Source organism: Siniperca chuatsi, linkage group LG24 (genome assembly GCF_020085105.1).
Source record: "Siniperca chuatsi isolate FFG_IHB_CAS linkage group LG24, ASM2008510v1, whole genome shotgun sequence".
NCBI lineage: Eukaryota > Metazoa > Chordata > Actinopteri > Centrarchiformes > Sinipercidae > Siniperca > Siniperca chuatsi.
This window is the reverse complement of record NC_058065.1, coordinates 9,076,015-9,102,491: the sequence shown is the minus strand read 5'-3', so window position 1 is coordinate 9,102,491 and position 26,477 is coordinate 9,076,015. Positions and strand designations below refer to the sequence as shown.

The following is a 26,477-nucleotide window of genomic DNA, read 5'->3' as shown; positions in this document are numbered from 1 at the left end:
CATATTACAGTGGTATCACAATTCAATATAGGAAGTGACACAAATGTATCCAATCCCCACAAAGCTTTGTGGGGATTTGTGTATTTTACAAAATTTGTGTCTTATACAAAATGTTTTCAAGAAAACATGATCAAAACTTTAAAGTGTTTGCAAATCAACCAATCAGCACCCTTTTCCACCTAAACTAACAGTTGTTGCAAGCCCAGGTCAAATAAAACCAAAGACCAGCCAGTCCCTTTGTGGGACTTTATTCCCCTGAAGTTGAATTCTCATGCACTGCTTTCTCCAAAGCTGTAAAGTGCTCACAAATCTCAACAAAGTATGTCCAAACTAACTAAGACTGAACCTAAAACGAACCATTTAATTACTAAAGGTTGTTGGGAGCACTATTCACTTAGCCTGGGAGCCAATGCTACCTGACAGACCAAAATCAGGACAGAGACAGCCTTGCAGAAGGTCCAACTTCCTGGCTTTGTATCTGTATCTCTTTATCTTTACACACAATGCACTAGACAAATACAACTTTTTAGATTTCAGAATGAATCAATCGGGTTTCAGAAGCACTCATTCAACACCCTCCTCTTCCTCTCCTTTAGAGGACGCTCTCCAGCTCCCACCCACCCCTCCCAGCAGTAACCACGGAGACAGTGACGGCTCCCTCCCTCCCTCCTCCCCACTCCTCCCTCTGCCACCGTCTTCCCCACAACCACAACAGAGGCCAGGAGGTCGTGCCTCCTCTTCTTCCTCTTCCTCCTCTTCCTCAGCCATCTCTTCTTCACCTCTCCTCACTGCACCACATGTGAGTAAAAGAGCACCACTCCGCATCTCTCTGCTTCCCTTCAGAACTCTTTTTGTCTTTTTTTTCTCCATACTGATTCGACAATACGGTACAAGTGGTTGAATGAACTTTATAAGTTGGCATACAGTAGTGGCTGGAGCGGATATTTTAAAAACTCCACGTAGCCAACAGTTGACAGTTGTTGGCTGACATAGTTGTACACTGGTCACTGGACCAAACACCATTAAATCTTTCCATAGGCAAAAAGAAACACACTCGTGATTAACACATGGAAATGTTGCCGTCATAGTTATTTTTTGATTGCACCCATATGAATTTTGAAGCAGAAATTTAAGGGAGAGGGTCTGATTTTTTTTGGGTGGGGGGGGGCTAGTTTATATTTTGTTTTATTTTCGTGTGAGATTTATTAGAAAACAATTGAATAGTTGGATCAAAATAGTCAAAAACATGCACAAAGGTGCATTTTTCCATGTGCAGAGGATAACAATCAGGTCTCTGTATCAGGGCTTTATTTTCTAGTTGCTAGTAGGAGCAAAATGTCCGTTTTGAGAAACAGTAGGTGTGGATCCTTGCAGAATTGAACATTATCTCGGTAAAGAGTGCACCTTTTTTCACTAGTCAACAGTCACCTTCACTTTATTCTGCATTATAACAGAACTACAGTAAAGTTAAACGTACCATATATAGTAGAGTTAACCTATAATATAATGCATGTTCAGCACAACCCAACATGTTCTACTAATGGATGAAGCAAAAGAATTACGGTGCTGAAGCCCTGTTCATTTAGTGGCTATTTAGGGCTATGTAAAAAATATTGTTGTGAATTGTGGCTGTCATCATGGGGTTAAATCTGTCCGATAATCTGCTGACAAAATGGGGCCCATTCAATGAAATTCAATAAATTCAGTGTCTGGCCAATGTCTGTCTGATTCATTAGCTTTTCTCAGAACAAATGAATCACATTTGTACTAATGCCACAATGTAATGCCATATGACCAAATGTTTATACAGAATTGTTCAATGTCAACAGAAATATTTGATTTGGTAATGATGCATCTGCTGATGACTCAGCTGTCTACGGGGTTATTTTAACATAAATTGTTGATAATAGTTGTAAATATATTGATGAAGTGCTCGTTTCATGGTGCAGAAGCTGCAGGGTTCAGGTCCCCTCTTGCTGACAGAAGAAGAGAAGAGGACCCTGGTTGCTGAGGGTTACCCGGTACCTAATAAACTTCCTCTAACTAAGAGTGAAGAGAAGGCACTGAAGCGAGTCCGACGGAAGATTAAAAATAAGGTAAACACTGCACCTTTCATTGTGTTTGTGCTCACAGCTGAACTGAACATCTGACTTACCAAAAACTTCAGCTATTTACAGAATCAGTGACAGACTGCCTTCTATTCTGAGAGTGACGCACAGGTGAAAAAATCAGTTGAGTGGTGGCACTTTTCTGGCATCTGTAAGCTCAGACAAGAAATCAAATTGATGCTGGTGATGCTGAAACAGAAACATTATTATTGATGAACAAACAGGATTCAAAGCATTTACTAAGGCTGCAAATCAGCCCCGTCTGAGCACATTTATTAACACTAAGAAAGTTTTGTAAAATAGAAATCACTACACAAACGTCTAAGTAACTTGCTGATATTTTTCTGTTTATCTATCCAGATCTCTGCTCAGGAGAGTCGGAGGAAGAAGAAAGAATATGTGGAATGTCTGGAGAAAAAGTAAGGCTTGGAAAAAATCTTTGTCCCCATTTTTCCTTTCCTTTTCCACTCCTTTTGGTTTACCTTTGTATCTGTCTGTCTTTTTGTAATTTCCAAACCCTTTTTTTCTCATTACAGTCCGCTCAAATGGTATTAAAGTAACCATACTACAGTTTATCAGTGGCCATAACTATTTAGAATAGTCCAACCAGAGCTGTCAGATTCCCAGATTATTCAGAACACTTAGTTGTTGCAGTCTGGAACAAAACATCACACAATTTTTGCTGAATTGATCTCTAATTAATCCAAAATTGAAAAACTTTATTTACAACTTTCTATTTACAGCAGCAGGACGGTGCATGTGGGATTTACTAAAAATAAACTACAGTACCCATGTTCATCATAATGTAGGAACATGTCACACAGTGCAACAGTGGGGCTAATTGGTGTGTTTTTAATCGTTTTTGGACAACAGTGGAGCTCTATGGCACAGAGGAAGACGCTATATCAGGTTTTACTTGTTAGTGTGATCAGTTCATTGTTGGTTTTGCTCTTTTTATGGGATTTGTTGACAATAAGAAAAATATACAATATTACCAGACAATCTGTTAAGTACTCCTCATTTACCTTCAGTGTTTCTCTGTTAAGCAGGATTTTTTAAAATGCAAATTCTCATTGAATCAGCTGGTTACATAGCAATGTCTATGCAATGAATGAATACCTTTTCCTTTCACTTCTCCGAGCTGTTGACAATGTATTTAATAGTGTTGCATTTGGTCCAGAAGGCAGCCATGTTGGCTAGTGAGTTGAAACTAACCATAGGCCTTTTTATACATAATTGTGTGTTCTTTATGTGCATCGCTGGCAAAGAAAAAAACATGAAAAATGCAACTGCTAAAAGAGAGAAAAGATAGAGTTGTGTAATGCTGAAGTGAACTTGGCAGCTGAAGTTAAGAGGCAGTTTTTGTATTTAGAGGTTTTCCCAACTGCTTTGGAGCTGAGTGTGGTAACAGACACAAGAGCTCCGCAGGGGATTAAACTGGAGGCAGCACTCCAGCGAACGCCAGCAAACTCACAGGTCCTTGTGGTGTCAGGTACAAATTACCTGATGATCACATAATACTTACAGAATGCATTTCAACATCAAAAGTTAACAGAAACTCCTTTCTATCTTCTTTCCTTTGTTATTCTGGCCATTCCTTGCTATGGCAGGACTCCAATAACCTGCTGAACACATGGGTCAGATTCAAAGAGTCCCTGACGGGGAGAGTGAAAGAGAGGGGAAAATTTGGGCTTGCTTTGACGCTTTCATAGCAAAAAGTAAACTGCAGTCAGTACCCAAAGGGGTTCATACAGGTGGTAACAAAATGTCCTATTAATCTGATTAGAGTAGAGAGAGTGTTGTGTTCTCTTGTGCTCTTGATACCCTCGTTGTGTTTATGTTTCTTTTTTGGACATGAGGACAGGATTATTGGAGGATCCATCAGAAAGAAAACAGCAGGACGACTTGCTGAAAGGAATGTGTATGAATGAGCCGCATTCAAACCAAACGTAGAGGAGATCTGGAGGATTATGAGTAACAGAGCGTAACACTATGTTTAGTTGATAATAGAGGTCAATAGGATTAGCAGGAGATGACAGAGGGAGGGGTAAAAAGAAAAATGGATGAGGGGAAGACAAAATTGGAAGGAGAACATCTCTCATCCCGCAAATCCATTCGTGTATTTTGTGCAAAAATGATCTATAGGAGAATTTAAATGTCAAAATGAATTTAAAATTTCCCAAATGTTTTAGTTTGTAAAGATACTGTGCAATAATAAATGATGGCACCACATTTTCAAGGAAATGGATGGTTCATTGTCATTTAAGATTTAGTGGCATGGTAAACAAGAGAGACAAGAAAAAAGTGGTGCCTCCCTACCTTTTGAAGCAGTCATCAAGTCTGAATGTGTCCATTCCTTGATTATTTACTGTTTTCCCCATCTTTGCTGAGCAAGACTTTTGTGCGAAACGAATTAAAACCCTGTCCCTTATAGACCCCTGTCTCAAATATAGGCAGGTTGAGATCAGTGATTGAAGCAAATAAAAGCCTGGGCGATTAATTGAAGTTTTACGGTGTTAATCGATGTGTGTCAGAAGCTACAAGAAGCAAAACTCTTGATTGTCCTTTTTATGTGTGTGGATCCACAACCTTTAGCAGAAAATTAGCTTGACAGTTGGATGGAAAATGAAAGAGTGAGTGAGTGACTGTTAGGGAGCCAAAAAATTGTTGTTGGGCCCCTATTGACCCCCACATGTCGCCTTCAAGTTCCAGTTAAGTCCAGTGCACTCAGCAGACTACACATGGCAGCTTCATTCAACACCTAGAGATCCATAAACCAACCAGTGCTCATATGCGGGAATAATACTACCTGACCCAGGTTTGCTGTGTGTCATTTGATAAAAACACATTTACGTTGGAAAATATACCACAATATAGCACAATATAAACTGAAACGAAGGGTTCATATTGCACTTTAGTGGTGCATATTCCCATAAACAAACTGAAATTTATCAAATTATGTGCAACTAATCGACACGCAGTGAACCCTAGGCTTCTGGGGCCCTGTGGCAGTTGCCCACTTTGCATGGTTGGTAATTCAGCCTCGATGAGTGATATTATTTTTGAGATCAGTAAATGAACGGAGCTAAGTGTCTGTCTGTCTGTCTGTTTGTGTATCAGGGTGGAGAGCTACACGTCAGAAAACAGCGACCTGTGGAGAAAAGTAGAAAACCTGGAGACCGCCAACAGGTGAGGCTCACACACACACACACACAGACACACACACACACTGGCTGACATTAGTGTTGTCTTGCTGTTGTGTCTCTGCACAGACTGAAGCTGTTGGGCTCTGGCTCTGAACACTAATAACACAGACTCAACATTCTTGTAATGATGTTTGGATTATCATCACCGAAAACAGCAACAAGATGGCAAAGAATGCAGCTTGATAAGCGGAGAGTTGAATGATCTGTGTTGCAGCAGGGCCGCAGAACTGGGCCTCATTTTTCTTTAATCTTTCTTGGAGAAATAACAATTATTATAACTGCAAGCAGTCATGTAGTCTTCAAAGGCAAAAGCACTCTACAGTAGGTTATACATACTAGTATTTATGCTCTGTATGTAAAAACGTTTAGAGTCTACAGTTTATATGCAGTGTGTTACACTGAGAGAATTACAGGAGTCTAAACAGAAATTTGTCTGCTCCATAAGCAAAGTGTAGACTCACCCAGCTCCGTTTGTCTCCTCTGTTATTATAACAATATGAAACCAATCTATCTATCTATCATCCTGGAGTGGGTGGGTAGGTGTGATGGGGTAGAGGGCTGAGGGTTGGGGGGTGGTGGTGTCTGTCTCTACGTCTGTCTGTCTGTGGCAGCCTCAGCCTGTCATTAAAGCTGCGAGTTAACAGTAGCTTTCATCATGGAAGGCAACCCCCTCCCTTCCCACAACACACACTCACACTCACACACTGATGAATATGTTAAACCACCACACAGAGGAACAATGAGTTGGCACAAACTGGGAAACATGAGTCAGCACGCTCACTCTCACATAAAGTCCAGAGTATGTGCAGGTCTAAAAAAAAAGTTTTTAAACGAATGAACTAAATTTAAGATCCTAGTTCCTAAAAATGCCCCAAATTCAGTTATTAGCAGCCATTTTGTTCTCCATGCTGTGGTTTCTCTTTACTGCCTGTCTACTTTGACTCAAACAGAACTGGGTTAGTGCTACTGGTTTATTAGTTGTACAAGAATAATCTTAATTCCACCTCCATGTAGCATTAAATATGCACAGACAAGCAGATACAAGTAGTTTCTTGTCTTGCGCCACGCCAGACACTAAAACATGGACTTTCCAGAGTTGTTTATGAGTCAGATGAGAAGATTGGTAATAATTTCATCTCTTGTGTGTCCCGTGTAGGAGAGAGGGTCATGACATGTTGTGCCCAGCTTAGCACAAACACTGGAAGCATGGAAACAACCATTCACAGAGTCAACCAGCATGACCTTTGGAAGTACTGTGTATTTAAAGCAGCAATAACATTAGCAGTAAATCACTGTGGTTTTCCATCAAAGTCGTGTGTGAGTGATGCTGGTCAGTATCATCCCATATAGGGTTTATTACACATGGCAACTCGCAGTTTAATGCTACATTCTGGTGCATGTAACAGACACCAGCATGGTACATCAGATGTCCCAACAGACAGGCTCATTGTTTAGATTGCCACATGAATATCTGACTGACCGATTGACCAGTTTATTGTCTGGTTTAGTTTCTAACTTATTAAATGGTTGACTAACTGGCTGGGGGCTGGTTCACAGTGTGTTCAGCAGTAACCGGTTCTCTGTCTCCACTTAGTGGTCAGAGTGTGTCCTCACAGCCTCTGACAGCTCATACCATCACAACCCTGCTCTCCAGATCCCACTAATGTACTGTATTTTAGTGGTTTTACTGGTGTTCTCTGTCCAACTCTTCTGTACTCTTTACTTACTCTGGCTAATTGAGAAAGCAACAGTAAAGCAGGCGGATAAAGTTTACTTTAATGTACAATCAACCCAATATTGAGAACCATACAAGAAGTGGGAATGCATACGCTATGGACACAAACAACCTCTCAGGCAACTTTTCCTCTCAGGCTCTGAACAAACCATCAGACTTAAACTCCAACAAAGGCTCTAATCCTAACCTTGACCAACTGTAAGACAATATGGAAATCTAAGACTTTAACTGGTGTTACTTCCTTGAGGTGAGGCTGTCTCAGAGGCTCAATTCAAGGAAATAAAAAAAATCCTCCACGAGGCTTGAATTTCACTCCTGCATCCCCTCTTTTCTCTACCCGTGAAATGATGTCCTCATCTTGATCTTTAATTTCTCTGTGTTTCTCTCTCTTTAGGTCTCTCCTACAGCAGCTCCAGAAACTTCAGTCATTGATTTCAGGGAAAGTTGTCCCCCGCTCTTGTAAAATGGCCTCAACTCAAACAGGGACATGCCTCATGGTAAATATTGTTGTTGTTATTGTGAAGCTCTTCACACATATACATTTGGATATTGTTGTTATAAAGTGACTTTATTTACCTCTGGGCAGTGTATAATCACAAGAGAAAGCACTTTGTGCCATAAATTAATTAAGTTCTGTTTTTTTTAAGTGAGTTTCACTTTAAGGTTGTAAAATAAATCTTAGTTCACACTGTTTTGACATTCGTATGTACGTATATTCTGTATCATCTTGCTCCAGCTCTTCATCGAAGCTCCGTGATGTTTACACTGAGTGAAATGTTCAAATCTAAGCATCCATTGGAAATATTCTAGATTCTACATGTCTTGTGTTGTCATTTTATACAAACTATCCTGAAAGTTCAGCCTGAAATATTTACTGTCTGTGGAAACTTATTTTTCTTTTTAAGTTCTGTTGGTTTTAAGCAAAGTTTTGTCGCACAGCATAGGTTTGTAATGACTGGCTGAGTGGTGGGTTGCTGCTTGTTGAGTTTGGTTAAATTCATGTTATAAATAGTTTTCTTTTTAATTTCATATCGTAAATACTTTTCTTCTGGTCCCTGGAAATGCATAATAGTTTTGAGATGCAGAAGGCTTATCCAAGTCCCATTAAGCTTCAGTTCAAGCTGCATATATAGAGGTATATTGTAAACATGTGGGGACAAGTGAGGTCAGATTTGCCTAAATGTAAATAAAAGTAACAGTAAAGTAAGTTCTGTTATATATGGATCTTATACATGAAGATACCATAAATGCCTGCAATGAAGTGGAAGGTCAACATCTGTAGTTAATTCTAGTATAATTACCTTCAGCTATTTATCCATGATGGCGTGTTGTGTTTATTCATGTTGAATTGGACACTTTTCCATTTCTGATTATTTATTAACATGAGTGTTTTATTCCTCTCTCTATGTAGATGATGGCTGTGTGTTTTGTCCTGGTGTTGGGCTCCTTCTCCCCCTGCCTCTCCCCCCTCACCTTCCTCACTGACACCTCCTCTTTGTCCTCATCCTCCTCTTCCTCTCATCCCTCCTCCTCTCCACCTCTCCCGTCAGCGGACCTCTACACCACCAGTCAGGGTAGGTCTGCAAATATGTGACGTATTATTCAACATTTTTATAGAAATGGTCATGGTATTATAGTATATTAAAATACTCTTAAGTTTTTAACGTACCCATAAACTTTCCTTTCGTACTTCTCCTTGGCTCACAGGGATAAAATGAAAAGCCCAAAGTGTCATTATAAGAATCATAAATCAAGTGTATAGAGTGCAACTGTCGATAGTACAGATCACAAAATGCTTTTTTGCAAAGTTATTTCTCTCAAAGACAACTTGTAAAGAGGCCACAAGTATCGGCTTTCATTCTTCGCTGCATTCCACTTCCCTATAAATTCACTTTCTTTAACCACTTACTCTTGGGAAACCCCTTTTGAAACCAGAAGATAGTCTGTCATCACGCTAAGTACTACTCCTTTCGGCCAAAAACCATCCTCTTGAGTGGTAAGGGAAAAAGTCTGCTAGACTGTACCCATCAGGGGCTGAAATTCTGCCATGCTAGTGACCCCTAGAGGCTACAATGTTCACAACAACCTAAAATACAACTGATAAAATACAATTGTTGGACAATTTCATTTCTTGTGTAGATGGTGGTGTCTGAGAAAACATCATGCGGCCACTAAAATCATCACAGAATATTCTTTACATCAACAGCAGTTTGTGTCAAGGTACTTTACACAAAATGTTGGTCAAGAGGGAATTTGACCTGACTGTGGCACTATAAATATCCAAAGCACATTTCATGGAAATGGGGCCAGTAACTGTAGAGACCCATTGACCGACCATTTCTCTTTTTGTTATGTTCAGTAAAAGAGAATTCCCTTTAATGACATGGCGCCTGATAGCAATACGTCAAAAGTTACCCTAATATTCCCATTAGGTTACAGATTCCAAAGTTAAAAAACATTATTTTTTAATATTCTTAAAACTAGGACTGCAACTAACAATTATTTATTGAAACAATTGATTAACTGGCCATTAAAACTGTGAAAATTGTCTAACAATTTCCCTGAGCACAAGGTGATGTCTTCAGATGTCTTGTTTTGTGCGACCAAAAGTCCAAAACCCAAACATATTCAACTTAAAATGATATAAAACACAGAACATTCTCACATTGAAAAGCTTGAAATGGCGAATGTTTGAAAATATTGCTTGATAACTGAGTTATCTTTTTGTACAACTAGTACAAACTAGTTTAGTTTGGCTAAATATGTTCATGGATGTGGGAAATCCAAGAATTTACAGTCCACAAAATTAATGAATTTGCAGCAAATGAGAATGAAAACCAGTGTGTGTGTTTGTGTGTTGCAGTCCGTTCCCGCAGCCTGCTCTTCTACAATGAAGGGGCTCCACTGGAGGAGAGTTCAGAGACATCAGAAGGGGAGAGGCTACAGTCAGAGGGCCATTCCCACATCCAGACCAGCCGATACACAGTTGACGCACACAGCAACCAGACAACTGGGCCCAAGTTAGACCGGAGGTAGAAAGATATATTTAATGTGATCTTTTTATGTCAAAAAAAAACTTTCATTGTCCTCTCAACATCAACCGAGTGCCTCTTCTCTCCTCAGAGAAACAAAACCAGACGGAGTCTCCGAGTTCTTCTGACACAGCTTGACCCCTCCTCCCATGACTTCTCACCTCTGACCCCTAAAAAGCCCTAAACCTCCAGATTCCTGAACTTCATCATCCAACTGGACCAAAATCTACAGTCAGTTTACCATCATCCCTTTTTAGTGAGCCAAGACTTCAGACACTGCAGTCCTCACGTCCTCCACAGCTACGTGGCGCTTCACTTCTCTGCTTAAACAGAATCTGCTACACCTGAATAGACTTGATTTTAAAGGGACCATTTTATTGGAATTTCCATTTTTATGCATTCAAATTTAGTATAATTTTAAATATCCAATTAATCTATTAATGTTTAGTTTAAACAATCATAAAGAATATTTAGTATTTTAGAGATACATTAAAAACATAAGGCCTTAATTAAAGAACCTCGAGACAATATACAGGTACTTACAGATGCAATTTGTAGCATTTTAACAAAACTAATTCAGCACCACAAACTAGTCAGACCACTGCCAAGAAGACAGATGCGAGCCACTTAAGCTGCGATGATGTGAAAAGAGTATTGTCTTATCATGTCAGGACAGACCTAAAACAATTATTAGCTGCTTTTGGCTTCCAGGATCGGCTTCACTTTCTCTCCACAACACATGCAGTGTAGCGTTTCCAATTCGAGGGAAAGCAACAACATCCTCTTTGCCAGAGCAAGCAAAGAGCTTTATGGGAAATGTGGTTTTAATGTTGAGAGAAACAGAATGATACAGCTTGCGCCTTTAACAATTCATGAACATAAATATATATATATGGAAACTTGACGGACCTCCACTGTGGGATTGTAGTTTATGTTAGCACATGGTGCTCGTATTTTACCTCCAAGGCACTCTAGATGCATTACATCGGATGACTGATTACAGATGAAACTATTGGTAATTTTTTTGATTAATCAATTAATCGCTTAGTCTACAAAATGTCAGAAAATAGTAAAAGAAAAAAAAAGCCTGTCACAGTTTCCCAGAGCACAAGATAACATAGATAATCAGTGAATCCTCACATTAGAGAAGCTGGAACCAGAGAATATTTGGCATTTGACTGACTTAAGTCATTAATCGGTTATCAAAATTGTCGCTGATTCATTTTCATCAACTAATCAAATAATCATTTCAGCTCTGTGTTAATAACAGTACATAATGAATGCAACATGTGTTGCTACTAACATGTTAGAAAACTAGACATGCTGGTGTGAAAATAAACGCATCCTTTTTAAAAGGAAGCTGTGCCATTTTAAAAGTGCCTTCCACTTACTTCAGTCAAATATGACCAACTTGGCCTTAACACCTAAAGCCCACGCACACAACTATAAACCTGGAAACGTAACTCTAACTAGATTACACACTGTTTGTTTAAATCAGGGCTGGCCTCAGCCTTTTGAGGCCCTGGGTGAGACTCTTTCTAGCTCTCGTTTCTTTTAACTGATCATAAACTGGATGAATGTAAAGGATTCAGTTCACATGCATGCGGATGTATTTGGGGGGAATAGCAGTAAAAGCTTGGCAACTTCACCTTTTGCCACGAGCCAGCCTCGGTTTGAACTGCTCACCAAACAGTTGTGTGATGTGTTTGCAGTTAAGAGTTACAACAAAACATGTAATATGTTTTATTTTTCCACTTTTTAAATCCGTCTCTGAAGTTAAAATGACCGTAATTCTGCATCATTTTGGGGGGAAACCATATTTTCATATCAAGGGACCGTTAAAGGGGTCCTGACAGAGGTTGGGAAACATGACATAAAAGTATTTTTATGGTATTAAAAATTGTATATATAATATATTTGCAGCATCAAAAAAAGAGCATATTTAATTTATGCAACAAAAAAAAATACTGAACTTGTTTTTAAGATTAGTTTATCTTATTGTCTTGTTTTTCTAAATAATGTTTACAAAAATAACAAATAAAAAATTCAACTTATAATATATTCTGAGCATCAAAAAAAGAGCATATTTATTTTATGCACCAAAAAAAAGGAATTGTATGTTGTGTTTCGGCATTTAGGATGATGTGAAGTTTTACATGATGGTGTGTAGTTTAAATGCCGTTTCATGGAGTGTAAAACTTTGACATGATCTGTTTGTGTCTTTTAACTGTAATACAGTGTTTTATGTTTCACTGCTGTCGCGTGAAAACCTCCGAGGGTCTTTTTTGTTCCCTCGTGATTTAAAAATGCCATTAGCTTTGTACAATTGAACCTTTAAAAAAACAAACACTTTTTTTTTTTTTTTTTACATTTGTTGACCCAAAAAGCCAAATAAATTAATCACAAATCAACTGCAGAATTTACATATAATTAAAACATTGATAAAGCTTAATGTAGATATTTTTCTGTCATAAATTCATCCTATAATCTCAAACCAAGCAGCGGAGGAAACATCTCAACATCAATACGAAATGTGCTCATGCGACAGCAGTGTATGTTGTATTTATTCCTGTTTGTAGAAAGTGTGTATATATTGATGAAGCCAATCAGGGGACTAATACATTCCAGGAAGTACTAGCTTTGTTATCAATTTAAAGGAACACCAGGACATTTACAAAAAGTCTTTATTTCTTTACCACTATTCTGACAATGGGAGAAAACAATCCACCATGATGCTCCTGAAAATGACTATTTTAAACGTCATGGCATTCCTTCAAATTAAAAGCTATGAAAACAGACATTTCACTGTCCCAGTCCAAATCCTTGAGGAAAACACTCATAAATCATATTTTGATCTCCAACATTACAATTAACATAGATTTTCTGTTTCTCTTAGTTGTCTCTGTATCTGTTTCATTTTGTGTCCCTCATCCTAAGTGTACACAAAAACATCAAGTGACTGCAGCCCGTTGCACTAACAACCTGTCATTCTCACCCTTAACAGTCTTAATGCACCAGTGTACATAAACAATGACAACTTAATGTGCAGTTGTTGTAAATAAGGGCCTTGTTTTTGTATTGTGACATAGTCCAAGATTTTAACCTGTGGAATCACGTGGCAAAGAAAAAAAATGGAGAAAATCAGTGGATTTTTGGGGAAGGAAGATGTAAAGTGGGGAGGGATTTAAAAAACAATAATAAGGGAGGGTAACTTTTTCCACATGTAAAGAAACCTGGATAACACAGCAGCTGCACACAGTTTGAATAGTTGTAAAACACCAGGGGGTGCTTGATTATTATGAATGTTTTAAAGGGAGTATAATTAAGCACTTTCCAGGGAGTTCAGTTATTTGAAATGTGTTTGGGTGTAATGTTGTCTTGGCATGTTGTATAGCGTCTTGCATGTTCCTCCATATACAACTATGTTATCTTAGTGTAGTCAGTAGAGTAGAAACCAGCAAAATATTAAAAAACTGCATCAGCAACACTGTGTCTGTGGACTTTCTTGCTTTAAATGTGACTTTTACGTCATTCATTTGGTTTGTTCTGGTCCCAGTCTTAATTTCAGTCTTGATCCCCTTTGACCTCGACAGCAGTTTAGCTGAAGTGTTTGAGTATGAGCTGTTTTCGGAGGTCCTCTGCCTGGCTGTCGCGGTCCTCGGGTCTCTGTTCGAGGCTCTCTGGCTGCTCCAGAGGGTCGGTTCTCTCCAGAGTCCAGGCGTCTAATCCGGACTGCAGGGAGGCGTTGTGGAGAACACAGCAGGCTAGCAGGATGGACGAACTCCTCTCTGGAGAATACTGCAGAGGGGAGAGGTGACAAGATTGAGGGATGTTAGTCAGCCTGTTCTTATTCCGGTTATTGTCACAAAAGCAGAGTAGAACTTGAATATTTGATTTTTTGACTGGTAGATGAATAGCTTAGCTGGCCAGAGTGACATGGCAACAGCACTTCCTGTTTGAATGCCCAACCTTCAAAATAAAAATGCATACATTTAATTGGTTTGAAAATAAACTTAAACTAATTAATTTGTGTTTAACTGGGGTATAATGTTTAAATATTCTCAAATGTAACTACCAATGTGATTCAGGAGGCCAATAAAGATGGTCTGCTTCACAAATCTGATCATGTTGAGGAATTGTATATAAAACTGCCCTGGGAACCTACTACTAAAGGTTATTGGACATTAAGAAACATTTTGGAAGATACATTCTGATATGTTCCTGAAAATGTACATATTTGATTTATATGAACAACGAGCTTCACTATAATTCACTGATAATCAGGTCTTTGTAAATTCCATAATATGCCAGGAATTCCATGACCAGTGGAAGAGAGTAGGATAGATTATGTCCAAATGTTTGGACAAATTATATTTTGATGCTTTGGCAACATTGTTTTTGAAACTTTCATGCCAATAAAGCCCTTTGAATTTAATTGAATTGATAGAATAGAGTGGGCTTTAGGTAGACCTGTAGGTATCCTTTGGTGCCGTCCAAACACCTGAATCGGGTCTGGATGGCTCTGAAGGTTCTGTCCACTATCTCATGTGTGGCAGTGTGGGCCAGATTATATCGAAGCTCTGCAGGGGATTCTGGGCAGTCGACCGGGGTCATCAACCACTTCCTTAGAGGGTACCGACGGTCACCTAGGAAACAGAAAACAAAAAAGGACTTATTTTGGACCTTTTCAGATGCCACAGAACGACAGATGTAGGGAGTCTGACCTCCAGGTCTCACCCAGCAGCCAGCCCTCCTCGATCTCCTGCAGCTGTTTGTGGAGAGCAGAACTTTCTAGGACATCAGTGTCTTTGACTCCACCTGGCCAGTGGGTTTCGGCGCTGAGCAACAATCCTCTGGCATCGCAAACCAGCTGACAGCCCACAGAGTGAAAACCCTTCTTGTTCACATATGACGAGTCTTCGCTGTTTGGAGCTTTGATGGTGACCTGGAGATGAAGAGAAAAGAATATGGAGAAGGACGGATCAGTTAGGCTGTCACCTGCATACAAAGTGTTCAAAAGTGTTAACACAATACAATATAATAAACCTGAACACAGTCCAGCACCCCCAGAACTCCTGGAAATCCTGCCACCCTCTGAAACTCCTGGAAGGACTGCTCTCTGCTGGATGGATCTCTGTTTGGGAAACATTATTGTTTTTAATATTTTAAATAAAGCTTAATGTATGCTTTTTGACTCTCCATAGTTATCTCTCTGCAGAAATCAAGGTGTTTTGTTTTGTAAATGGACAGTTTATTGGCAATATACTGTAATATTCACCATGTAACAAATGAGTCAGTCAGTAAATAAATCAGCTACATCAACATAAACGGGGATGTCACAATGACACAAGTGCAGGGTGAGGTGTGAAATGGTATGTTTTGTTCACTAATTCACTAATAATCAGTTGTTTACTGTAGCTACGTGCCTGGAACTTGCTAATAATGTTGAACTAAAACTCTCATTTGCTGGTATTATACCCGTTGAACGTGATGAACTGTGGAGCTTTCTCCACCAGGGCTCTGGTCACGTTGGACACGCATCTTGACATTGACGCCTGGCTGATCCCTATAGTATCTCCCATAGATGTCTGGAATGAGCCAGATGTGTAGAAGCCCAAAGCAGCCAACACCTGGACCTCAGGACTGATGGCTCTGGACCGCTGGGTACGTCTACAGAGAGCCTAACACACAGAAATACATACTGATTTTTAGAAAGACACATTTAAAGGAATAGTTCATTGGATGTGATTATTCAAAACTGAGGATCAGCACATACTCACCTCTCTGAGTAATTCCACCAGATACAGGATGAACTCTCTGGGGAAGCCAAATTGTGTGAGGAGGAAATTATCTGAGACAGAGTCCAGGTCAAAGCGGTCCAGGGTCTTGTGGCCTCGACCATGTAAGAGTAGATCACAGTCTAAGATGGCTATAGGTATCGCCATGCTGTGGGTAAAAACATTTTTTACATTACTAAATAATTTACACTCATTATAAGCTTCTTGTGATATTCTTGTTTAAAATGTATAGTGGTAAACATAGACAGAACAAATTCTTTGTTCTTGGCTTCAATAAGATGTGCTTGTATGATTTTTACACCCCATTAATGCCCCATTAATACACACATTTTGTATACATTATTTTAGAAAGTATTCTTATATTATTATATTGCCCATAGAGATTATTGTAGTTTTATTTTTTCGTTTCATCTTATTATAGTGCCAATATAGTCTTTGCTGGCTGAAAATTGATAGGTTATGGCTTTACAGCATGGAAAAACTGTCCTCATGTTTTCAAGCTTATTATCGGTGAGCAACTAACGTTAGCGCCAATTATTACTGTATAACTGAATCAAGTCAAGCCAACGTGCTAACTAGCTAGCTAGCTACCTTGCGTTAGAGCTTTCCTAATTTCACATTAATTCCAGCTATGCGTGCTTGTGGAGACAACTCTACTAACACACGTAGCTGCATAGCTGTAAGTGACCATTAAAGCATAATTAATTTCTTTTGCATAATTAAGGAAAGGGTCCATACCTTTAAAGAAGTCATGCAGAATTTGTCAACCAAAACAAGCCACAGGAACACCCAACTTGCCGTGCATATTCGCAGATTCGACACAGGAAGTGGCATAATTTATGCGTTTCATGCTATACGGTCTATGGTTCTATGTAGCTACAGATTATTTTACAGTAAAAAATGTCGTTTCGTTGCTCACACAAAAAAATGTTGTATAATATCTCTAAAGTGTGGTATCTTGTTTTTTTTCGTGACTGTATATTTTACGGACATTTAGAAAAATAAAACAGCGAAAGTGCCGTTGGGAAAGGGCTGCTATCCAAACACGTCGACATGGAGAAGATAAACAGAAAAGTAGCACAGCAGCTGTTGACGTTGTGTACATCTGAAATTGGGCGTGTAAATGTTTGTGGAAAGCAGCGTTGCGTGTCATCTTTATTAAATTGAATTATATTTCATTGAAGCTACTGTGTTAAGGGAGAAGCAAATGTAAGTTTTGTTGTTTTGTAATGAAATGAAAGTGCGTGGTATTTAGTCAGCTAACCTAGCTAACATTAGCCATAGGCTAACGCCAGTTGGACAGTGAGTCACCTATCCAAACCCTTTGCCTCCCCTATGTGAACCGTAAACGTTAAGTAATTATCGATGAAATGGCGGTATTGCATTTTTTCAATTGACCAGCTGGTGCAGTTTACCATGTAAGGTGGTTGTTAATGTCTGTAGTTTAACATGACCTCCAACTCTTATTCGGGCAATTTCATGTCAACGTGGAGGCCTCACTTGCTAACTTGTAACAGAGACAGTTGCTACGTGGAGGGTTAAAAGCAATTGTGATGAACAGTTTTTACTGTTAGTGCAGAATGTAGCACTCTCATTGTATTGTACATTGTATTCAGCTGGTAATTTGTTAAATTGCTAGGAAGCAAAGCACTGTATATGTGGTCAAAATTGCTTGTTTTGGCCCAAATTTGGCTTTGTTTTGGTAATTGAACCTATTTGTTTAAGAAACGTAAGGACTGAATGTATTGTGTGAATATTCACAAATATTGTAGTTGACATTTATTCACCTTTTCTCAGCAATTATTTGTATTTGGCAGTTCAAACCATTAAATATAATTTTTGATGCAGTGGCAAAATTAGTCTGTGCTCATAATGTTACACTGCTGGAATAATTCCTGAACTCATAATTACTCAAAATACTTAAGCTAAATGTTGAACAGATTGTCTTTAAAAGAGTTTTTCACAGATGAAAGTGTTCAATCACTGTTTTGAGTTATATGCAGCATCTAATGGGTTGTCTTGTTTGATTGCAGGGTCGTGACAACATGGACAGTGGCCTGAGTCCCCAGGATAAAAAAGACTTGGACAAGTTCATTAAGTTCTTTGCCTTGAAGGTAAGAAGCAAGTATGATGCTCTTGTTTCCAGCAGAAGGTAGAAGCCTGGGATGCATCCTAGTAGCTTTGTTTCCCACACTTCTTAAAGGGTTGGTTCATAAAAACATTTTCTCACTTACCTCTAGTGGTATCTACCCATGCAGATAGTTTAGGTTAAATTTGATCAGGTTTAGAGATACTTGTCACTGATATTTCTGCTTACAATGAAGATATATTTTATTTGTGATGCTCACAGCATCGAAAAATGATGTTTAAACATTCAACAACAACTCCACTCAACTTCCACAGACAATGTTGCTGTTGCTTTTGAAACATTTTCAGTTGGACTGTTTCTGTGAAAGCCGTTGACAGTTTGGTTGGTTTCCTGTGTCCTGTTTGTAGACTGTCCAGGTGATTGTCCAAGCTCGTCTTGGAGAGAAGATTTGCAATCGCTCGTCCTCATCACCTACTGGCTCTGATTGGGTAAAATAATTTATTCTTTCTTTTACGTTTTTGCTATTGTGATGATTGATTGGATTTACAGTTCACTGTAGATCGTCACATATATGTAACTGGTTTGGATTATTGGTCTAAGGGTAAATTAAAATCATTTTTGTTATTATTATTTCTTGTAGTTTAATTTGGCCATTAAAGACATCCCAGAGGTGACTCATGAAGCCAAGAAGGCACTGGCTGGTCAACTTCCAGGCATCGGACGCTCCATGTGTGTTGAGATCTCCCTGAAGACATCAGAGGTAAAACCCCCTCAACAGGGCAACATTGGACCATCTCCTGCTGTCCATTTTCTTCTTTTACTGTATAAAATGACTTTTCACCCAGCGGATCTCGAACCATGCAGGAACTTGTCATATTTCAACATAAGCTCTGTTGAAATATGACAAATAACCACCTCAGGTTTCAGGGTTATAAACTGTGAGAGGTTGGTGAGATCTTTGTTGACAACACAGTGTAGTGATGTAGTGTACCTATGTTTCTGTGTGAGTCTGAGACACAGAGCCATAAAAGAATACATAAATGTCATCGGTGTCAAATGTCAACAGACTTCTCATTTACCCCTGTTTGTTTGTCCACTTTAATGTCGCTATGTTGATCTTTCTGTCTCTCTTTCTAACTCAGGGTGACTCAATGGAGTTAGAGACTTGGTGCGTGGAGATGAATGAAAAGTGAGTGGATTTTGCTTTCACTTTCACTTGTGTTTTTAATTAGTTGAATGGCCAAATGGTTGAGGAATGTTTACGAAAAATACGAAGTTTGTCAGTGCTGGCACTAAAGTTTATGCAGTTGCTATCGTGCCACCATTAAGAGATTTGTCCCCATATAAAAGTATCCGTCTTGTGGGATTACATCAGAATGTTGTGCATTTTTTTAATATAAAGACAGATAGGAAAAATAGAAAGAAGCAGCAGAAACAACAGCTACCATGTCCATAAAAAAAATTAACTGCAGAGATATTTTTATTATTCAATTGCATTTGAAATACCACCACGCTGCTGAATTATAATGACTCAATGTGTTGGCTGTCTCTACTGGAGGTGTGATAAGGACATCAAGGTGTCGTATACAGTCTACAATCGTCTGTCTGTCCTTCTGAAGTCTCTGCTGGCCATCACCAGAGTAACACCCGCCTATAAACTGTCGAGAAAGCAGGGACACGACTATGTCATCTTATACAGGTAAGTGGGCTCTACCTGTCTTGTTTAAGTGCCTCACTGCCAAATTACACCAGCTTTGACCTGTCTCCAGTCTGTTTGAAAACAACAGTCAGGTCCCATCAACTAAACTTTTTTTATCAGGTCTATAAGAACATTTGTCTTGGTTTTCATTCTTGCCTTAAAAGTCTCTTACATGTAATTGATGTTTGATGTTACCAGCTGTTTCTACATCTCTTGTGTCTAGGATTTACTTTGGGGAAGTCCAGCTGGGTGGATTAGGAGAAGGTAACTGTGAACTCGGCTTCTTTACTGACATGTCTTAAATCACTGAAAACAAGACTCAGATCTAAAAGCTACAGCAACAAAACTAAAGTTTTACTCTGTGGTGTACTTACAGTATGTGTAAAACCTTACAAACTAAGGTGCAAAAGGACTTATAAATATATTTTCCAGCTATTTATTCCTTTTTGCCTTCTGGTGATTGCCACATAAAACAAGTTCCTGAACTGGCCAGGAAGAAAATGTAATATTAATTATACACTTTTAATATTCTCTAAAGTAAATCACATCTAAACATAATAAAAAACACAAAATATACTGTACGACCTTTAGAGTAGTTTCCACATTAAAGGCATAATTTATTGTAACGTGAGACCAAAAGCAGCATATTTAGGATAAACAAACTAGAAGTTACACTGACAATGTTTCTAACTTCTGTAATAAAAACATTTTAAAATATGTAATAAAATCCACTGGATTAAATGATCTGACATTCTTGTTTACTGAGGTTTGTTGTTGTTTGTTTTATAGGTTTTCAGACGGTTCGTGTCGGTGTTGTTGGCACTCCCGTTGGCACAGTCACGCTTTCATGTGCTTACCGCACCAACCTGGCATTCATGTCCAACAGGTAACTAACACACTACATGTAAAACAACACAGTCTCCTTACAAAGACAATTATTATTTGCTTATTTTAATTGGAAAGAAATGTTCATGTATTTGAAGATTTTGCTTTAGTGCTTCACTACTCTGTTGTCTAGACAAGTCAAAATGAGCATAACTAGTCAACTGTTGATATGTCGTCTTCTGCAGACAGTTTGAGCGCTCGGCTCCTATCATGGGGATCATTGTGGATCACTTTGTGGATCCTCCCTGCAGCAGCCAGCGTCCTGCAAACATGGGACAGCCCTGCAACTACAGGTAGCTACAGAAAGCTGTGGGAATGAAAGCAACCATTCACTTTAAGATGAAAATACTGAAATGACCTGCCCACAACTCCACTCCAAGTTAAATGACCACCAAACACACAGTGATGCGGCTGCTGCAGTTGAGTCTCAGCCGTGCCACAAACAATCGAGAGCTTTTAGGTGACGTAATTCATCCTTTCGATGATGAGCTCTTGGTGACTTATGTCTGACAGACTCTGTTTGCATTTTTAAACGTATGACTCTGCTACGTCAACAGAATGAAGAAACAGTTTATTTCTGTTTGGCCTTTAGGTGCCTGAAAATACTTTTGAAAAGGTCTTAAACTCCATTTAGTGCACAGACCCTGCATCTGGGTAATTTGGCCTTCAGATCTGTTCATCTCTCCATAATATAAAAAACAGTGTGTGTGCTTTGAATATAAAATAGGAAGGTCGAGTCTCCATCGGTTTATAACTTTGCTGCCTTCCTGCTGGAGGTTTCAACACTCAGTAGTAAGTCAAAGATTTGAATCATCTACAATATAATGTGTGTGTGTGTGTGTGTGTGTGTGTGTGTCCAGAGCTCCAGATGAGGAGGACGGAGGACCGTTTGCAGGGGTTCAGGATTCACAGGAGGTCTGCACCACCTCCTTCTCCACCTCCCCTCCCTCTCAGGTAAGAGGACACACTCACTCGCTCCTCTTTACTGTTTCTTTCTTTATCCTGTGACTTTTCTCCATTTTCATACCTGTTTTTCATTTCTCCTTTCTCTCTTTTCTTTCCTGTTGTCTCTTTATTATATGTTTACCCCTGTGTGTGTGCGTGTGTGTGTGTCTGCATTATCTCAGTGTGTGTGTACACTGAGTCCCTCGCCCTCTAAACTGTCTAAGCCCCTCCCTCTGGACAATCTGCAGCTTCCATTGGCTCCTGGACTTGTCACTCACACTGTGAGTCTTTACTGGCCACTGTGAGAGTGTGACTGTGTGATACACCTTGAAACTGCACTGAACACTACTGATCACTCAGATTTCTCATTTGTTTTGGGGGGTGTGTTGCTCCTTGATGTGTCAGGGTTGCATCAGAAACTTTTTTTTTTTTTTTTTTTTAACCATCATCCCTTTTTGTGTGTTTAAAGTTCCATCACATATTTCAGCGCAGGGCTTTATGCACTGTAGCTCCTGTTTGCAGCAAACGCTCACTAGACCTGTTTCATCATAAAGTTTTATCATCTCCACAGTAGTAAACTCCAAAGTTAAACCTGAAACCAAATATTCCCTGTCTGTCTGTCTGTCTGTCTAGCTGTATGCTTCCAGGTTATCATACCAGCCTCCACCTCTAGGAGGAGCTGCTGAGCTGTGTCACCCTGCTGCCAATCCAAACCAGGTGAAGCACCAGTCAGTCACCAATCAATTCACGTCACTTCCATAATGACCTGACCAATACATCAGCGTGGCCGATATTATTGACTGAACACCAATATATGATATACGCCCTTTAAATAACAACTTTTAGTAGTTAAAATAAGTTGGCATGGATGTCTATTTTTAGCTAATCTAACAAATTAAATAACAAGTAACAAATCAGGGTACTTTATCACATTGTTGAAGAATGAAACACAAATCTCATATTGCCATGAAGCACTCCTGCTTATTGATTTGCAACATTGCCTACATTGTCCTAATATAACCAGAGATATTTAAGGGATAGACACCTTTTATATGAATGATGTGGCAAATCTGATGGCTGACAAATTAATATTGTCATAATCAAACTGACCATTACATAGTTTGTCCAACAGAGAGCACTGACAAGCTTATTTTTCATGTCCTAGAACATAATGTGTTTTTTAGGCACAATCCAGTATTGGTTGGGATAAAAACATACATAGTACATAATACATTCTATTAGGCGTGGAGCCACTGTATACCATAAAAAGAGCTGTTTCTCAATAAGATCAAACTTAAAAAATGAAATATCCTTCAGAGAGCAGTTTGTTTGTTTCCCAGAATTTTCTGTGTAGATTTCTAGTCAATCTGCTATAACTCTGCTCTGTTCTTCCTCCATAGGTGTTGCATGCTGGGAAGGAGGGCGGGGTTGTGTTGGTTCCTGCCCACCCTCCTCATGGGGCTGATGCCCATCTGACAGTAGATCACGCCCCCAACACACCTGGCAGCAGGTAATTCTCTCCTGACATCACTTCAGCTTAATTTTAAGTTGTTTTTATTCCAGCTGGCTTTGTGTTGTAAATCCTAACTGGCATGAGGGAAATACACATAGCAGATATTGGACTGTTGGATACTGGCCATACTGTTAAACAGTATCTTGGTATGGTGCTGAGATATCTGGGGGGGGGGGGTTGCCCCATGATTTTGTCTTAATGCAAAATGTCCCCAGGTCCTGAAAAGAGTCTTCAGGTCTAAATTTGAGACTTCCTGTAACGTTGTCTCATCTCTCTTCCCAGCGGTGACGACGACGGCCTGTCGCAGAGTGGAGACGGAAGGAGGGATGAAGGCAGGAGGAGTGTTTCTCCCTCTGACCCTGTGGAGTCTCTCAATGCATTCACGAGGAAAATCGGAGCCTTCGTCAATAAACCCAGCACACAGGTAAATCAGTTATGACTCACACACACGTAGGCCTGTTTATTCTGTGACTTAAAGATTTGAAACACATGAACTTAGTTGTTTATTTCACAAAATTACAACTCACAATTATCAGAATTGTCTCTCGAAGAGACCTTTTGAGCTGGGTTTGGATTTTTGTTAGCCACTCATGTTTGCATGGCTGAAGAGTACACTGAATTCAGCCGTGTGTGTGTGTGTGTGTGTGTGTGTGTGTGTGTGTGTGTAGATAACAGCAGCCAGTCTGGACCTGCCATTTGCTGCATTTGCTCCTCGAGGCCTGGACTCAGAGGAGAATGATCCCATGGTAACTTAAGATTTTTTACAATGAATGCCTTTTCGCATACAGCAGAATACTTTGGCTTGTATTTAAATGGATGCAAATTTTCTACAGTTGGGATATTTTCTGTGTGTGTGTTCAGGTGCAGCCTCCAGACTCTCCTCCTTGCCCATCACCCCTGCAGGCCAGCCTCCATTCTCAGGGCTCAGAGGGATCGGGGCAGCAGGATGACTTTGTCATGGTCGACTTTGTACGTAACTATTGCTCTGTTCTCTTCTGCCCGCTCACTACTGTGGCCGAAGCATAAACAGGGAGTTATGTGCTGGACTATATAATCAGATGTTAATTAGTGAGCTTCAGAGTAAGCAAACAAGCCTATTCCTCAAAATGTCGAACTATTCCTTTAAGTTTAGTTTTATGTAGATAAAGACCTACTTGGAAAAAACTTAATTTGTATTTTATTTTATTTACGTTATACGAAAACCTCAAAAAAAGACTTAAATAGTTTTCATTCTCAGTAAAGTAAACTCAGTAAAAATATCAGTGTATTGAACAGTGAAACCTGTATCTACACCATGAGTTTTCTGCTGCAGTCACATTTGGATTTATTTATTTTTTACATTAAAATTAATAATAAATTATGCAAATGTCTGATTGTGAAATTTAAACAATGTCTCTCTGCCTCTGTGTGTAGCGTCCAGCCTTCTCTAAAGATGACTTGCTGCCGATGGATCTGGGCACTTTCTACAGAGAGTTTCAAAACCCTCCTCAGCTGGCCAGCCTCTCACTACACATCAGCTCCCAGTCGATGGCCGATGACCTGGTAACACGCTTCTTGTTTTGTTTTAACTTATTTTTAGTTCTGCAAACTAAAACTGAATGAACATTAGTAACAGGGATTTGTATTTTCTGTCTGCAGGACTCACTGCCAGAGAAACTGGCCGTTTATGAGAAAAACATGGACGAGTTTGACGCTTTTGTGGACATGCTCCAATAGAGGAGTGAAGAAAATGGCTGAAAGGAGAGGACTACATGTGAGAAGAGATTAAATGGATGATGGCAAAAGAATGAAAGGGAGAAGCAGACTGGAGGCTCTGTAGTTTGTCACTCAGACTAAATCACCATGTTTTGATGTGAAGCTCCTCATTTCCTCTTACCTTCCTGTCCAGCACGCTCACCTCGCTTACCAGCTTGTACAGATCGCCCTCTCCGCTGTAAATACTGTATTAGCTCAGACACTGGCATACCCCCTTCTCTGGTCTGGTAGTGTTAATTATAAGAAAACCTGTATTTTCTGTGTGGCATAAATCCGCTTGTCACCAGTGTTTAATCAGGAAATCAGATGATCATGTGGTTTTGTCACTTTTAGACAGCCATGCTATTCAAGGACAGACTACCTGCACACATAATTTTGTTAAACTGTAGCTCACTATTGAACACTGCTAGCCTCTGAAGGTTTCCAACACATTGCCACCCTTATATCTGAGCTAAAAGGTGAAAGATCTGTGATGTGACACAACATTGAAATATAGAAAAAGCTGGTCTCAGCAAATAAATTGCACTAAACCTTACAGTGGATGCTAGTCCTTTGCAAATAAGACATGTCCTGCTTTACATTCTCACAATTGACAGTCACGAATCAGAAGCAGTTGAGGGTTCATTGCCTTGCTCAAGGGCAACTTGGATGTGACAAGCCTCCTTTGTTTACCCTAGCCAGGTGTTCCCAGCTGGTCTGGGGATTTAAACTGCCAACTCCAATGTTAGCAAATGGCCCCAGTGGAATTTAACGTGAATTAACTGCAATCCTTGTGTGTACAGAAAACATTTTTCCATGCTGAAGCAACTTGCGGAACTACACTCAGTTGCCAGTTTATATATATGTAAGCTAGCAAAAACTAATAGTGCTGCAATAAATTTTACATCCATGAAGGTCAAAGTGTTATGGTCATTCTGGAGGTTGTAATTTGTACTGCTGTTGAATTATGTTATACTGAAGTGTCTGTGTGTCAACTCCGTATAAACAGTTTAACTGCTCCACAAGCTACAACCTCCAAAATAGACTATAGACACCTCGCAAACACTTTAAACAAAAAGTTAACCTTCATGAAGGCAGGATTTGCTGCAGGGCTGCTGTATTAGACTGGCAACTGAGTGTATTTACTTTAGTCTGTACAATATGCATATGTATATTTTGGGGTTTTGTAAACGTGACTGTCTACAGCAGGCACCAGGTCACCATCCATGACTGTTTGAGCTTGGTTGAAAGCTTTAATTTAAACTTTTCTTTGCTGTTGGTCTAGATGTCCTAATAAAAAGCATGGCTGCTCTGTTAAAACTACTGCTGTCTGTTAAACGCCTGGGGCCACATGCATCAATGATGCATATGCCATGTCTCTCACAAGCTGGGATTTATCAAAGACGAATGTGCAGTGACGATTTGCGCATACTTCAGACCAGACAAGTGTTCTAGAAATAGCAGGTTAAATGAGATTAAATATAAAAATGTGAGACTTAAGGTTAAGTAAAACGTTGCTCTTTGAGGAGCCAATTTCACAGACTTATTTTGCAGTCTACACACACCTTTCTGTAAAGTGTTCAACAAGAGGCCAAGTTATAAACTTAATTTTAAATTGAGTGATTCATTTTATCATTTACATTTGAGCCACAATTTCCCTTTTTTCCCATGATCTTTCAATTTTTATCCTGAATTGTGGAGCACTTTTGTAAAGTCTGTTTCAGTATGAGCGC

General features: G+C 39.4%; 3 protein-coding genes across 7 annotated transcripts in view; 2 read left to right on the top strand and 1 right to left on the bottom strand.

Annotated features, from left to right (window-relative positions):
* creb3l1 (cAMP responsive element binding protein 3-like 1) overlaps positions 1-13,566 on the top strand; it is a 35,767-nt gene extending 22,201 nt beyond the window's left edge. The window contains exons 6-13 of the mRNA XM_044188652.1: positions 597-799; positions 1,950-2,096; positions 2,469-2,527; positions 5,229-5,297; positions 7,444-7,546; positions 8,461-8,623; positions 9,913-10,081; positions 10,173-13,566. Of these exons, the coding sequence (XP_044044587.1) occupies positions 597-799; positions 1,950-2,096; positions 2,469-2,527; positions 5,229-5,297; positions 7,444-7,546; positions 8,461-8,623; positions 9,913-10,081; positions 10,173-10,209 (950 nt within the window). The 3' untranslated portion in view covers positions 10,210-13,566. The remainder of the gene's footprint in view (positions 1-596; positions 800-1,949; positions 2,097-2,468; positions 2,528-5,228; positions 5,298-7,443; positions 7,547-8,460; positions 8,624-9,912; positions 10,082-10,172) is intronic.
* harbi1 (harbinger transposase derived 1) lies at positions 12,743-16,751 on the bottom strand. 2 transcript variants are annotated; one of them, XM_044188653.1, is made up of 7 exons: positions 16,618-16,751; positions 15,862-16,027; positions 15,560-15,762; positions 15,128-15,215; positions 14,819-15,026; positions 14,552-14,727; positions 12,743-13,879 (listed from the first exon to the last, which is right to left on the bottom strand). In XM_044188653.1, the coding sequence occupies exons 2-7, from the start codon at positions 16,024-16,026 to the stop codon at positions 13,679-13,681; spliced, it is 1,041 nt and encodes a 346-aa protein (XP_044044588.1). In that variant the 5' UTR covers position 16,027; positions 16,618-16,751; the 3' UTR covers positions 12,743-13,678. The 2 variants fall into 2 exon arrangements, with proteins under 2 accessions (XP_044044588.1, XP_044044589.1); XM_044188654.1 differs by having other exon boundaries at positions 14,583-14,727.
* Positions 16,752-16,904: 153 nt separating this feature from the next.
* On the top strand, positions 16,905-26,067 carry atg13 (ATG13 autophagy related 13 homolog (S. cerevisiae)). 4 transcript variants are annotated; one of them, XM_044188647.1, is made up of 18 exons: positions 16,905-17,088; positions 17,913-17,993; positions 18,376-18,456; positions 18,609-18,728; positions 19,111-19,157; positions 19,524-19,667; positions 19,891-19,931; positions 20,457-20,553; positions 20,738-20,845; positions 21,413-21,506; positions 21,680-21,778; positions 22,131-22,214; positions 22,898-23,007; positions 23,293-23,434; positions 23,679-23,756; positions 23,872-23,979; positions 24,424-24,552; positions 24,649-26,067. In XM_044188647.1, exons 2-18 carry the CDS (start codon positions 17,925-17,927, stop codon positions 24,724-24,726), a joined length of 1,629 nt encoding a protein of 542 aa, XP_044044582.1. In that variant the 5' UTR covers positions 16,905-17,088; positions 17,913-17,924; the 3' UTR covers positions 24,727-26,067. The 4 variants fall into 4 exon arrangements, with proteins under 4 accessions (XP_044044582.1, XP_044044584.1, XP_044044585.1 ...); XM_044188649.1 differs by having other exon boundaries at positions 16,906-17,088; positions 19,527-19,667; XM_044188650.1 differs by lacking the exon at positions 21,680-21,778 and having other exon boundaries at positions 16,906-17,088.
* Positions 26,068-26,477: the final 410 nt, after the last annotated feature.

Bases quoted from the DNA above. Each gene is read 5' to 3' on its own strand.
- harbi1 (XM_044188653.1), bottom strand. From the start codon at position 16,026: ATGGCGATACCTATAGCCATCTTAGACTGTGATCTACTCTTACATGGT. The intron at 15,763-15,861 runs GTGAGTATGTGC...TCTGTGTGTTAG, and splicing joins TGGTGGAATTACTCAGAGAG to GCTCTCTGTAGACGTACCCA. The intron at 14,728-14,818 runs GTGAGACCTGGA...TCTGTTTCCTAG, and splicing joins CGAGGAGGGCTGGCTGCTGG to GTGACCGTCGGTACCCTCTA.
- atg13 (XM_044188647.1), top strand. From the start codon at position 17,925: ATGGACAGTGGCCTGAGTCCCCAGGATAAAAAAGACTTGGACAAGTTC. The intron at 18,729-19,110 runs GTAAAACCCCCT...TTTCTAACTCAG, and splicing joins TCTCCCTGAAGACATCAGAG to GGTGACTCAATGGAGTTAGA. The intron at 19,158-19,523 runs GTGAGTGGATTT...CTGTCTCTACTG, and splicing joins TGCGTGGAGATGAATGAAAA to GAGGTGTGATAAGGACATCA.